The sequence below is a fragment of the Trichosurus vulpecula genome, chromosome 6 (genome assembly GCF_011100635.1).
Source record: "Trichosurus vulpecula isolate mTriVul1 chromosome 6, mTriVul1.pri, whole genome shotgun sequence".
NCBI lineage: Eukaryota > Metazoa > Chordata > Mammalia > Diprotodontia > Phalangeridae > Trichosurus > Trichosurus vulpecula.
The window spans coordinates 115,989,075-116,001,278 of NC_050578.1; the positions used below are offsets into that span (position 1 = coordinate 115,989,075).

Genomic DNA, 12,204 nt, shown 5'->3' on the forward strand with positions numbered 1-12,204 from the left:
TGGCTGGTTTGCTTACTTGAGCTTAAGACCTAGAGGCCCAAACTCATTGCAAAACTATAAAGTGACTCATGTGTCATCAATCCATTGGGTAGGCAGTTTTATATACAGATAAGCCAGAAAATCTACTACACTCCTAATTGTTTAACTTTGTGGTCAGCAATTCTTGGACAAAGTTAAAGGAGACCAATAACATATCATTTAAATTTCCTGGGCTAAAGATAAAGTAGGAAGGAAAAAAGATTTTGGTATATTGATTTTATTGATATTCATAAACCTAACAGACAAAAGTCACTATGGTAAGAGGATAAGTAGCTGACATAATGGAAATTGAAGTAGGGATGCCTGGCTTTGTTAAGAGACTCACTGTCAACAAGCATTTATTGAGGGGCTTGCACTAAATCTTCAATCTCCTAGTCTCTATTTGTTTGGAAAATGGGATAATAATACTTGTACTGCTACTTAACAGGATTGTGAGGAAGGCATCTTGGGAGCCTTGTATAGCTACATGAATTAATGTCATTATTACTTTATGCAGAATAGTAGATAGTATAGTGTACTATACTAACAGTAAAGCTTTCCATGAAAACAACAGAACTTGATGAACACAGATCTTTTAAGATTCAAGTAGGATTATTTTATAGGGATCTTAGAGGTCATCTAATTAAACGCTCTCATTTAACAGGTGAGGAATCTGGAATTAGGAAAGGTTAAGTAATTTTCTCTAGGGATTACAAGGGAATTTAGAGACTGTCCGGTCCAGGGAGTCTTAACCTGAGGCCCCAGTTCCCAGTCTTTCTTTCAATCAATCAATCAATAATATTTATACACTGTGCTAGGTGCAGCATACTAAAAGAGGCAAAAGACAGTCCCTGCTCTCAAGGCATTTACAATCCAATGGGGGACAAGATGTAAACAAATATGTACAAAGCAAGCTCTATATAGGATAAATAGGAAATAATTAAAAGAGAGAAGGCACTAGAATTAAAGAGGGTGGAGAAGGTTCCCAATAAAAGATGGGATTTCAGTTGGGAAAGAACTACAAATCAGTAGTTGGGAGTGGAAGAGGGAGAACATTCCAGGCATGAGGAACAGCCAGAGAAAAGCCTGGAGCTGGGAGAGGGAGAGTCTTGGTTGACTAATAAATTTCAAGGGTTCTTGGAGAAGATTGTCATTTTCACTCATCTCTAATCAAAATTTAGCATTTCCTTCAACCGTTTAAAAACATTATTCTGAGAAGCCCATAGTCGTCACCTATGAGGCAGCTAGGTGGCGCCTGGAGTCAGGAAGATCTGAATTCAAATCCAAACTCAGAGGCTTCCTAGCTGTGTGACCACTGGCAAGTCCCTTCACTTTTGTCTGCCTCAGTTTCCTCCTCTGTAAAACGGAGATAAGAGCAACAATCAAGGTAGTTGTGAGGATGCCATGCGATAATATCTGTAAAGGTATGTGCACAGAGCCCAGCACATAGTAGGCCTTTTATACAGGCTTATTTCCTTCCTTCGCCAAAGTGCCAAAAGTTAAGAATCTCTCATTTGGTCCAACCCCACCTCTCAAAAAGAAGCAAACAACCAACTTCCACAGGCAGCATGGCGTAAGGGACAGAGCGTGGCTGGGCCAGAGCAGGAGGTTACCCTTTTCCTGTTTTTCACCCCTAAGCCCCGGGTCGCACCTCACCGACTGATAAACCCAAGCGGAAAGGGTGAGGGGCGGGACCGGGGGGTGGAGCCTGGAAAAGCTAGACGGCACAAAGCTCCGCCTCCCGCCCGGCCCGAGCTCGGGGCGGGGCTTTTCGGGGGTCACTGGATCAGGGGGCGGGGCTCCAGGAAGACGCGCGGACCAAGATGGCGCCGTCCCTGATGTCGCTGCCGCTGCTGTCCCGGCTCCTCTCCGGGGCCCGGCCCCCACGCCACAGTGAGTGTCCCCGCGGCCTGCGACGGCTTCCCTGGGGCCCACTCCTCTCCTGATCTCTGGGGGGAGCGAGTGCGAGAAGGGAGGAGGCGCGGTTCACGCGTGGCTCGCGCCGGCCTTGTCTGTGACCTTCGGTCTGGGTCGCGTGCAAACTTCCCCGCCCCCAGCCGTGTCCCTCCCCCTAGGCCTCCCCAGCTGCAGTCCTGCACACCCCCCCCCCGCCCCTCCACTATGGCCACCCTAAGCCCTGTTCCCCCCTCCCCGTACTTCTCCATTAACCCCCGTCTCCCTCCTTGCCCTGGATAATGGGACGATAACTGTCAATAATATTAGTTCTCTAGTATATAGCATTTTAAAGGTGGCAAAACGCTTGATCCTCTTCTTATCCTTAGTTTACAGATGGGGAACCTGAGGCTGAGAGGTTAAGCTACATGCCCACGGTCATCCAGCAAATACACATCTGAGGCAGGATTTGAACTCGGGTCTTGCGGGCTCCGAGTCCGTGTCTCCATTGCACCAGCCGTCTTTTAGGTTTAGAGCTAGAAGGGGACTTCATATAACTTGTGATACTGCAAATATTTCTTGGGCTCTTGCTGTGTGCATCATCACCAGGGTATCCCCTTGGGTTCATAAGATAGGACTCCGCCCCCATAACTAGTGGGCCCCTTTGGTTCTCAAAGTATTTTTCCCACAGCTGTGCTGAGGAGCTGGTATTTTATTTAATGATAGTATTCCCAATTTACAAATGAGGAAACTGAGGCCAGAGTAGCACAAATAGATAGAGCATCAGAGCCTGGAGTCAGGGAGACCTGACTTCAAGTCCAGTCTCTGACCCTTACTAGCTATGATCCTGGGCAAGTCATTTAAGCCCCGCTTGTCTCAGTTTATTCATCTGTAAAATGGATGGTCAAATGAAGTAATAATTGTAAAACGCTTAGCACAGTGCCTGGCACAGAGCAAGCACTGTATAAACGTTAGCTGTTATTATTCTTGGCAGCTAGGTGGTGCAGGGAATAGGGTACCAGGCCTTAAGTCAAGAAGACTCATCTTGTTGAGTGACCTCAGACTCTTGCCAGTCGTGTGACCCTGGGCAAGTCACTAAACCCTTTTTGCCTCAGTTTCTTCATCTGTAAAATGAGCTGGAGAAGGAAATGGCAAACCACTCCAGTATCTCTGCCAAGAAGACCCCAGATGGGATCACAGTCAGATACTACCAGACAACAAAAATTATTTGTCAGTAATCACATAGAGATTATAGTAGCTACCTTCTAACCATCTTAGAACTTCTTGCAGTTTTCCATTCACAACATTTCATCTCTGTGCCTTTGCACACACTTTCTATAATGATCCTTCTTCCTTAGCTTTGCTGCTTTGTATGCCTAGATTCTTTAAAGGCTCAGCTTACATCCCCACCTGCTAAGTGAGGCCTTTCCTGATCCCCGTCAGTTGGTAGTGTGCTTTTGCCCTTGTTCTCTGAATTTGCTTTGGATAATTTTACTAGATAAGTCTCTTAACCTCTTAGTGCTCCCAGGCAACTCTCTAAGACTGATTTACTGAGTAGATGCTGATTTGCATTGGTGAAAGGAGTTTCTCTGCATGAATATCTCTGTTTCTTCCACCAAAATATTTTAAATTTGAGGACAGTTTGTTTTTTTCCAATATAATATAAGCTGCTTGAGGGCAGAGATTGTTTTGGTTTTGTCTTTGTGTCTCCAGTGTGCTTAACGTATCATAGGCACTCAATAAATGCTTCTTGAAGTGAACAGAGGAATAAGACACCAATGTAGATTTTAAAGTGCACACATATATCTATATCTATCTATATATATAGATAGATAGAGATAGATATATACATATATGCATTAAGAGGTGCAAAACAAGATGGTATGTACACAGGGTCATACAGCTCAAAAATGCAGAGCCAGACTATGTGAACTCACATGGTCTAAGAAACCTAGTACTTTGTATTATTACACAATGCCACCTCCCACATCCATTCTGCTCTTGACATAGTCTAGAATGGGCTCACTCAGTAAGATATTTTTTGCCATGAAAAAAATTGCCTAGAAAGGCTATCAGCCAGTTATATTAGTTATAAATAAATCTTCAATAACATTTGAAAATGCATATTTGTTTCCTATTTCAGCTTTGGTTCGTTCAGCATTTTACATTCGGGGCAACCCACATGACAAACCCAACTGGCTGAAAGTTATACTAACCTTGGGCACTACTGCAGGCCTGTGGGCCTTTGTAAGTATTCCCTTCTACAGAGAATCCAGTTATTCAATATGGGAAACAGAAGGGTAGTGGTGGGGACTAAAGCTTGTTATGAAATGGAAAGTTGCTGGTTGTGTTTAATCCATTGGCAGACTTGTATATATTATAGAATTTCAGAGTGGGGAGGGACCTCAGGGACTATCTGGTCAAAACTGTACCTCAAAAAGAGTTTGCTTTATGACACACCTGACAAGTGGTCATCTAGCTTTGGCTTCACTTTCAGTAAAGAACACTACCCCCAGAAACAGCCCATTTCACTTTTCAGTTGCTCTGTTGGAAAGTTTCTTCTCATCAAGCCTGCTTCTACCCATTCCAACTACTTCTGCCCTTTAGGGCTAAGCAGAGCAAATCTTAACCTTCTTCCAGCTGTCATTCCTCCTTCACCACCTCCAAGACTTCTCCAACTTCTTTAAACTGATCATTATATGTCATCAACTCGACATCTGTTCTAAATGAGCCCTGGACCATCTCTGCCTCATCAGTCTCCTTTCTAAAATGGACACTGTACAGAGTAGGGCAAGATTATCACCTCCTTTCTATAAGCTGTGCCTCTTGATGCCCACTAAGATCACATTACCTTTCTTGTCTGCCATGTTATACCTTTGACCCATGTTGAATTTAAAATTCAGTAAAACACACAGATCTTTTTTCAGATAAACTATATATATATAGCCATGTCTCCCCTGTCTTGTAGCTTTGAAAGTGATATTTTGAACCCAAATTTAAGAAAGCCAATTAAATGTTACGTATATTCAAAGTGTAGAATGGTTTCCTTCCTAGAAGGGGAGATAAAGAAGTCCAAGGAATGTTTTTGTATTATAACACTATAAAGTGTGTAAACAGTGGGGAAAATTCCTGAAGTAATACAAGTGGAAACATGAATATCCTTTTGATATTTCTAGTAATGTCCAGGAGAAGAAGAGGGATAGGTGTAGGAAAGTCAGTCCTTTTCAGTATTTTCTTGCAAATCAGAAGTGTGGTAGCCTGTCAGTGGCATCTCTTTCAGACTCTTCCTGTGTTCTCTATATTCTTCTTTTTGGTGGCCTTAGTGTCACCTAGACAAAAGCAAAAACAGTGAATGGTACAGAAATGAAATTCCGTTATTCCAACTTTATGGCTGGATCTTCTTTCAAATTATGCCTTCTAACCATAGGGATCCTTCAAGGTTCTATCCTAAAAATTAATCTGTTGCCTGAAAGCATTACTATTCAGTCATGCCCGATATGACTGCATATACCTCTATTCTTTAATAGATCTGTGATCTAATCCATGTATGTCACTCCCTCCACAGATGTAGATCATAACTCATACATGCCTTCTCATCCTGTATTATTTCTATCTTCCAAAGATCTTCCACAGAGGATCGATTCAGAGTCCTAGGTACTGCCTCCTACACCTGCAGTGTTCTGTCCCAGTCTCCCTTCTCTTCTCCCTCTATCCTATTTCACATGGTGATCTCATTAATTCCCATGAATTTAATTACTCTCTCTTTGCTGATGATTCCAAAGTGTACCTATCCTGCCCCAAACTCTCTGCTCACCTCCAGTTTCGCATCTCCAACTGCTCTTCAGACACCTTGAACTATATGTCCATTAGACATCTTAAAGTCAGCATTTCCAAAACTGAATTCATTATCTTTCCTCCTAAATCCCCCCACACCTTTACACCCCCATCCCACCTTCCCTATTACCGTAGAGACCAACACCATCCTCCCAGTCTCAGGCTCACAACCCAGGAGTCATTCTGGATTCCTCATTATCTCTTACCCTCTATATCCAATGTGCTAATAATGCCTGTTGATGTCACCTTTACAATAGCTCTCAAATACACTCCCTTCTCTCCTCTGACACTGCCCCCACTCTGGTACAGACCCTCCTCACTTCGTGCTTGTATTGTTGCAATGGGCTGCTGGTAGGTCTGCCTGCCTCGAGTCTCTCTTCACTCCAGTGCATCCTACATTCAGCCGCCAAAGTGATTTTCCTAAAACTTGAGTCCAATTATGTCACCATCCCCCACCCCCTGCACAGTTAACTCCAATGCTCCCTATTGCACCCAGGAAGAAATACAAAAGTGTCTGGCGTTCAGAGCCCATTCTAACCTGGCCCCCTCCTACCTTTCCAGTCTTCTTACACTTTACTTCCCAACATATACTCTTCAGTGTGGTGACACTGGCCTCCTGGCAAGATGCTTCATCTGTTGGCTCTGGGCACTTTCTCTGGCTGTCCCCCATGCCTGGAATACTCTCTCTCCTCTGCTCCAAATACTGACCTTCTTGGCTTCTTTTAAGTCCCAACTAAAATCTCTTCTTTTACTGGAAGTTTTCCCATGCTCTCTTAATTACAATGTCTTCCCTCTGTTAATTATTTCCTATTTATCCTATTTAAGTTCCTATTTATATTTATAGCTTGCTTTGTATATATTTGTTCGCATCTTGTCTCAGCCGTGACATTATAAGCTTCTTGAGGGCAGGGACTGTCTTTTACCTCTTTTTATATCTACAGCAATTAGCACAGTGCCTATCACTTAGTAGGTGCTTAATAAATGTTGATTGATTGATTATGGACCTTAAAACTGGATTTCTGTAATCAAACTTTTTGTGGTAAATACATTGCTAGAAATGACAGTTGCAGTTAATAGGATCTCAAAATAAGACAGCTGAATAAGAATTTCACTAGTGCTATAGTAATTAAAAAGAAAGCTCAAGCTGGTACATATTCAGTGTTTTTTCCTTCTTCCCTTTTCCTTCTCCAGACTCTTAATCCTTTTTGTCTTGTCTTGAGTTTTCTCATAGGTCTAGTTGGGAAAGAAGGTAGAGGGAGTTGAAAGCTACTTGTTTCTTGATTGACGAATGATAAAATTGTGAATTCATACTTTTTAATAATTTGTAATAAGACTTTATTTTACTTTACTTTTATTATTACTTAAGTAATAGAAGGAATCTTCCAATTTGGCTCACTTCAGTTTTAATTAAAAGTATTTGGTTTATGACAATGGCACAGAGACAAAACTGAAGGAAGATAATAAATGGAACAAGACAGAGGAACAAAAAAAGTGTCATGCCAAAGCAGATGGGTGATTACATAACTGACAGTGGTGCCCACATGTATTTTATAACTGCATATGAGTTGTCTTCCATGACAGAAAACTCAGAAGTTTCGAAATAGACCCCCAGTTCAACTCTATTCACTTATAAACAATTACAGTTATAGCATCTGTTAATAGATCTAACTACTTCTTGAAATGTTATTTCCATACATACCAACTCATGGGATAGACAAATTGACTATATATAGTATAAAGTAGAATTTCCTTTTATTTATTCCGAATTGAACCTCTTTAAGCTTCAAAGGATGCCTTCAGTTCTGTTGTACCAAATATTTATAAATAAATATTAGGTTCACCCTACCCATATCATATATAATTCAAAAGTCCTAATTATTTTAGTCCAACCTGATCCTGAAAAATATAATTAATTGTTGACAAGTTACTTCTTTGAAACTTCTCAGGGAAACACCTCTCAGCAGAGAGATGGTAGATCACAGGTGCAGAATGAATAAGGCTTAGATCTTCAGACATAGCCAATATCTTGGTTTGTTTTTGCTTGACTGTACTTATTTCTTACAAAAGTAAGAGGTACAAGGGAACCATTGGGAAGTATAAAACGAAAAGGAAAAAAAACTGATGTGCAAACTGTGTTTTTCTATTTTTAACTATTACTATCTTCTAGCTCCTCCAACAACACAAAGAAGATATTTTAGAGTATGAAAGAAGAAAAAGTCTAGAATAAATTATTTGAATCTGCTTCTTTCCTAATTGTAAGTACATAGGAATTTATAGATTAAAGAAATTTTTGGAAATGGCTGTTATCTTCTAATGTCAGTCAGTCTAGTGTCAGCAAATTTCTAGGTAAACTGTATCAGTGGTTTCTCTTGTTACATCATTAACACTTATTTAGATAATGTTGTTTATAAATCCTACTCTAATGTTTCATCAGTGTGTGAGGGTGAGCTGTGTTCTTTGCTAGTAAAGCACCCATTTTACAGGTCCTGTATATCTGCCTTTGCAGGAACAGCCTAGCTAAGTTTGGATATGTTCACCACCAGACTGGCTAGAGGGTGATAAATTTTTCAGTCTCAAAAACCATCTAACAGTTTTCAGAAGGATTGTAAATCTTCTGCTTCACAAGAGAGGGTATACACATTATAGATCTTTGAAGTATTGTTTTCTGTCAAAACTTTTTGAATTATAATGTCTTCTTCTTTTTTGGTGTGTATAAATGTCATTTATTATTATCATTGCTACTGCTGCTTTTACTATTAGTACTACTGCACAAGATCATACAGTAATAAATATCAGAAAAACAGTATTAAATTCTAGGTTATCTAACTCCAAATCCAATGAGTGGTTATCTTTCCACTATGTCATGCTCCCTTATGCACCCCCACACAAGTACCCCTACATATACAAAAAGTCATCCATTAAACATTTATCACTCATTTTGTGGAAAGCACTGTGGTGGGCCCCGGGAGTACAAAGGCAAAAAAGAAACATCACTACCCTTGAAGGGGACATTTTTTGTTTTCATCTTTGTATCTGTAGAGCCCAGTAGTATCTTGACTCCTAAGCATCCTTATACATAATCTATTTTGCATATTAGACTTGTGATTTTATTAACACAGGGATGATGATGAGGAAACTCCCTCTACCAGTACAGATGCTCTTCAACTCACAGTCTCCGAGACATGCTTCCAGTACAGAGAGATAAAATGTCTTGCCCAGAATGGGTCAGAGGCAGAATTTAAACCCCATGGTTTTCTGACGTAGAGGCTAGTTCTCTATCCACTATGCCATGCAGTCTCCATAAATTGGTATCATTTAGTATCTGACTACTGCACTATCATGCTTATCTGGAAAAATGTAATTTAAATTACTAATGAGTCAAAAACACAGCTGACCGATTAAAGATGGTCAGTATTGAAGCAGGAAACATAATCTTTAAAACAGGTCATATGATGGTTTCATGGATTTCTATACCTTTAAGGTTTAAATTTTGTTCTCCAAGTCAGTTCTTTTTAATCTTTCCACTCAGTTTCCCTTTCTTTCTACCACCTACTTATTCTCTACTCATTAATAAACATTAAAGACCAGAAACAATGAGTTACTATTACTCAGCAGTACATATGCACAGATTATTCTCTATATGCACAGAATCATTGTTTTGGGGTAGGAGTGGGGTTGGAGACAGCAATAGAAAGGAAATTAAAACATAGTACCTGCTCTCAAAGAATTTCTAATTCTAGCTTTAATGGAAGAAACAGTTCAGTTTAAGAAATACCTACTCTATGGTAAACTGTGTGGGCACAAAAATGAAAATGAAATTACTAGAAAACATAAGCAAGTTAAAATAGTACATATTGTACGTGTTATTGCCGATTAGAAAGTGCAGAGAAGGAGACGGGGCCTAAATGTGCTAAGGAAGGTTTCTTAAGAGAAGGCAGGTCTTATGCCATGATAAAGAAAGTGATACCCTTTATAATACTTTGATATAGATGTGATCATGTCAGTTTCTCTGTTATTTAAGGTCAAGCTCTCATGGCCTGGTAGAGAGTGTGCTAGGCTTTGAAGCCAAAAGACCTTGGATTCCACTTTGTGACTCTGGGCAACTAATTAACTATCTGTGTTTTAGGCAACTCTAGTACCAGCCTATAGAATTGTAGGCTGATTGTTCTGTATTGGTGGAGGAAATTCCCACCTCAGCAATTCCACATCGTGAGAAAGTAACAGATCCTCCTAGTGTCCTTGTGAATTAGTATTTAGGAGAGAGCTGTGAGTACTGATGCAGTAGTATAGAAATCCATGAAACCATCATATGGCCTGTTTTAAAGATGATGTTTCCTGCTTCAGTACTGACCATCTTTAATCAGTCAGCTGTGTTTTTGACTCATTAGTAATTTAAATTACATTTTTCCAGATAAGCATGATAGTGCAGTAGTCAGTTTTTCTGATTGTAGCAGTTGGAAGTAATGGAGGAAATAGTACTCCTAAGTGCAGTAAAACTGATGAGAAAGATTTGGTCTGATTTTTCTTTTTATATATTTTGAAATGTCATTATAATTGTCATTACAACAAATGATAAACATGTACAGAATACCTGACATGCCTTAGCTTTTGTACAAAATGACAAACTTCTTGTGTACCTTAATAAAAATGAACTCAGTTTACATAATTTCAGTACTATTTTCAGTGCATTTAAAGCACTTACTATTTTAAAGAATCCAGTAGATGATGCTTTTATAAAACAAAGAATCGCCCTCTAATTTATCTTTTTGCAAACCTGGATTTTCATGCTTTATGTAGTTCAAAACAGAATATGCTTATATTCTATTGAATATTGACTGTAGTTATATATGATATGTCATATATACATTAGTTATATACAATAGACATTATGGACATTAAAAACAAAAGATGACGCACATATCAAAAATATGAAATAGAATCAGACTCTGATTTTCAGTATCCTAGACCAATGGTATCAAATAGAAACATGGGCCATTAATCCATACATAACAATATATACATACATATATGTATACATGCTATTTGCAGGCTGCATATTGGCTTAATTTTAAAATATAATATTATCTGTGTTTCATTGTATTTTCGTTTATTTTGTTAAATATTTCCCAGTCTAGTTTAGTCTGGTTTGGGTAGCACTTGGGAGAGTTGTGCGTCATGTATGGTGTTTTACACTCCCGTTGTAGATGACCACTGTTCTTTTACCGTGATAAAGGTTTGGGGGCAGCTAGGTGGTGCAGTGAGTAGAGCACCGGCCCTGGAGTCAGGAGTACCTGAGTTCAAATCCAGCCTCAGACACTTAACACATTTACTAGCTGTGTGACCTTGAGCAACTCACTTAACCCTAATTGCCCTGCCTTTCCCCCTGCAAAAAAAAGGGGGGAGGGGGATTTGGCTAATTAAAATAATATTGTTCCAGGCTAATGCTGTTCTTTTTTTCTTCCATGATTTTAGGTGTGCTGTAAGAAGGGATGACAACCAGTTTGTGGGTCCATTGAATGATATATGAGAAAAACAACATGTGTTAGGATTTCTCTACAGTATCACAGAATGTACAAATAAAAAGTTATCTAAAAAAAGGATACCTGCCCACTTTTCAGGTTATATACTTCCTATCAACTTGTAGAAAAGTCAGTTTGGAACCAGTATTGAATCCACTTGTACAGATGAGAGGGACCTTACTTATATTTGAAAGGCATTAACATAGATAAGCAAATTAAGAATTTCAATAAAAACTAAAAATAAAACCCACTGCCTGAAATTGAAAACTGTAGTCAGTATTTTACGGCACTTATCCTTCATCATAAGATCCAACATTGCCATGACACTGGTAATTCGAGAAGTTGGTGGGGATTTTCTTTTAGCTGATAGTTTCAATATCATTCTGCCAAGCTGATTCTTTTCTTTATGTGAAGTTTTTTCAGAATCAGAATGTTAATTATTTAACAGTCTAACAAATTGGGGATATAGAGATGCTTCTTGTAAATTAGAAAAGGTTTCCCTCTTTGTTTTCTTGTAGCATAGTCATTTGGAGTTAGAAAAAAATGTAGGGAGGGATACCTAATCTAACATCCTAAATCCACTCTTTGGAAGTTTAATGATTTACCTTTTAGTTCCTATCCTGTCTTCACTGTCGCAGGTGCTTAATGCAACCTGGTAGCCCTTCTTATAAGTCGGTTTTATAGTTTGTGATTTGGTGAATAAATTATTAGGGACTGAGGGGATACAGAAATGATTAAGATGGTTCCTTTCCTTGAAGAGTTTTCCAGCCATTAAGGTAGGTAAGACTTGCCTAAGTAATTGATACCAAGTAGAATATAACGTTTCCTGGGAAATACAAGGGAAGTGCTCTGAGAAGTAACAATAAAGAAGAGGGAGGATCCAGAAAATCATCTGTTTACCAGTGAAAATATACCAAACCTGATTTTTCTTGAGGACCCT

At 39.4% G+C, this 12,204-nt stretch overlaps 1 protein-coding gene across 1 annotated transcript; it reads left to right on the forward strand.

Moving 5' to 3' along the window:
• The first annotated feature begins 1,804 nt into the window (after nucleotides 1–1,804).
• NDUFC1 (NADH:ubiquinone oxidoreductase subunit C1) lies at nucleotides 1,805–11,531 on the forward strand. The gene is made up of 4 exons (XM_036764277.1): nucleotides 1,805–1,911; nucleotides 4,055–4,158; nucleotides 7,913–8,000; nucleotides 11,218–11,531. The coding sequence occupies exons 1-3, from the start codon at nucleotides 1,842–1,844 to the stop codon at nucleotides 7,970–7,972; spliced, it is 234 nt and encodes a 77-aa protein (XP_036620172.1). The 5' UTR covers nucleotides 1,805–1,841; the 3' UTR covers nucleotides 7,973–8,000; nucleotides 11,218–11,531.
• Nucleotides 11,532–12,204: the final 673 nt, after the last annotated feature.

What these genes read in the sequence shown, in the direction of transcription:
- NDUFC1 (XM_036764277.1), top strand. Translation starts at nt 1,842, where the DNA reads ATGGCGCCGTCCCTGATGTCGCTGCCGCTGCTGTCCCGGCTCCTCTCC. An exon ending in GGCCCGGCCCCCACGCCACA is followed by an intron (nt 1,912 to 4,054) that starts GTGAGTGTCCCC and finishes TTCCTATTTCAG; the next exon opens with CTTTGGTTCGTTCAGCATTT. An exon ending in CTGCAGGCCTGTGGGCCTTT is followed by an intron (nt 4,159 to 7,912) that starts GTAAGTATTCCC and finishes ACTATCTTCTAG; the next exon opens with CTCCTCCAACAACACAAAGA.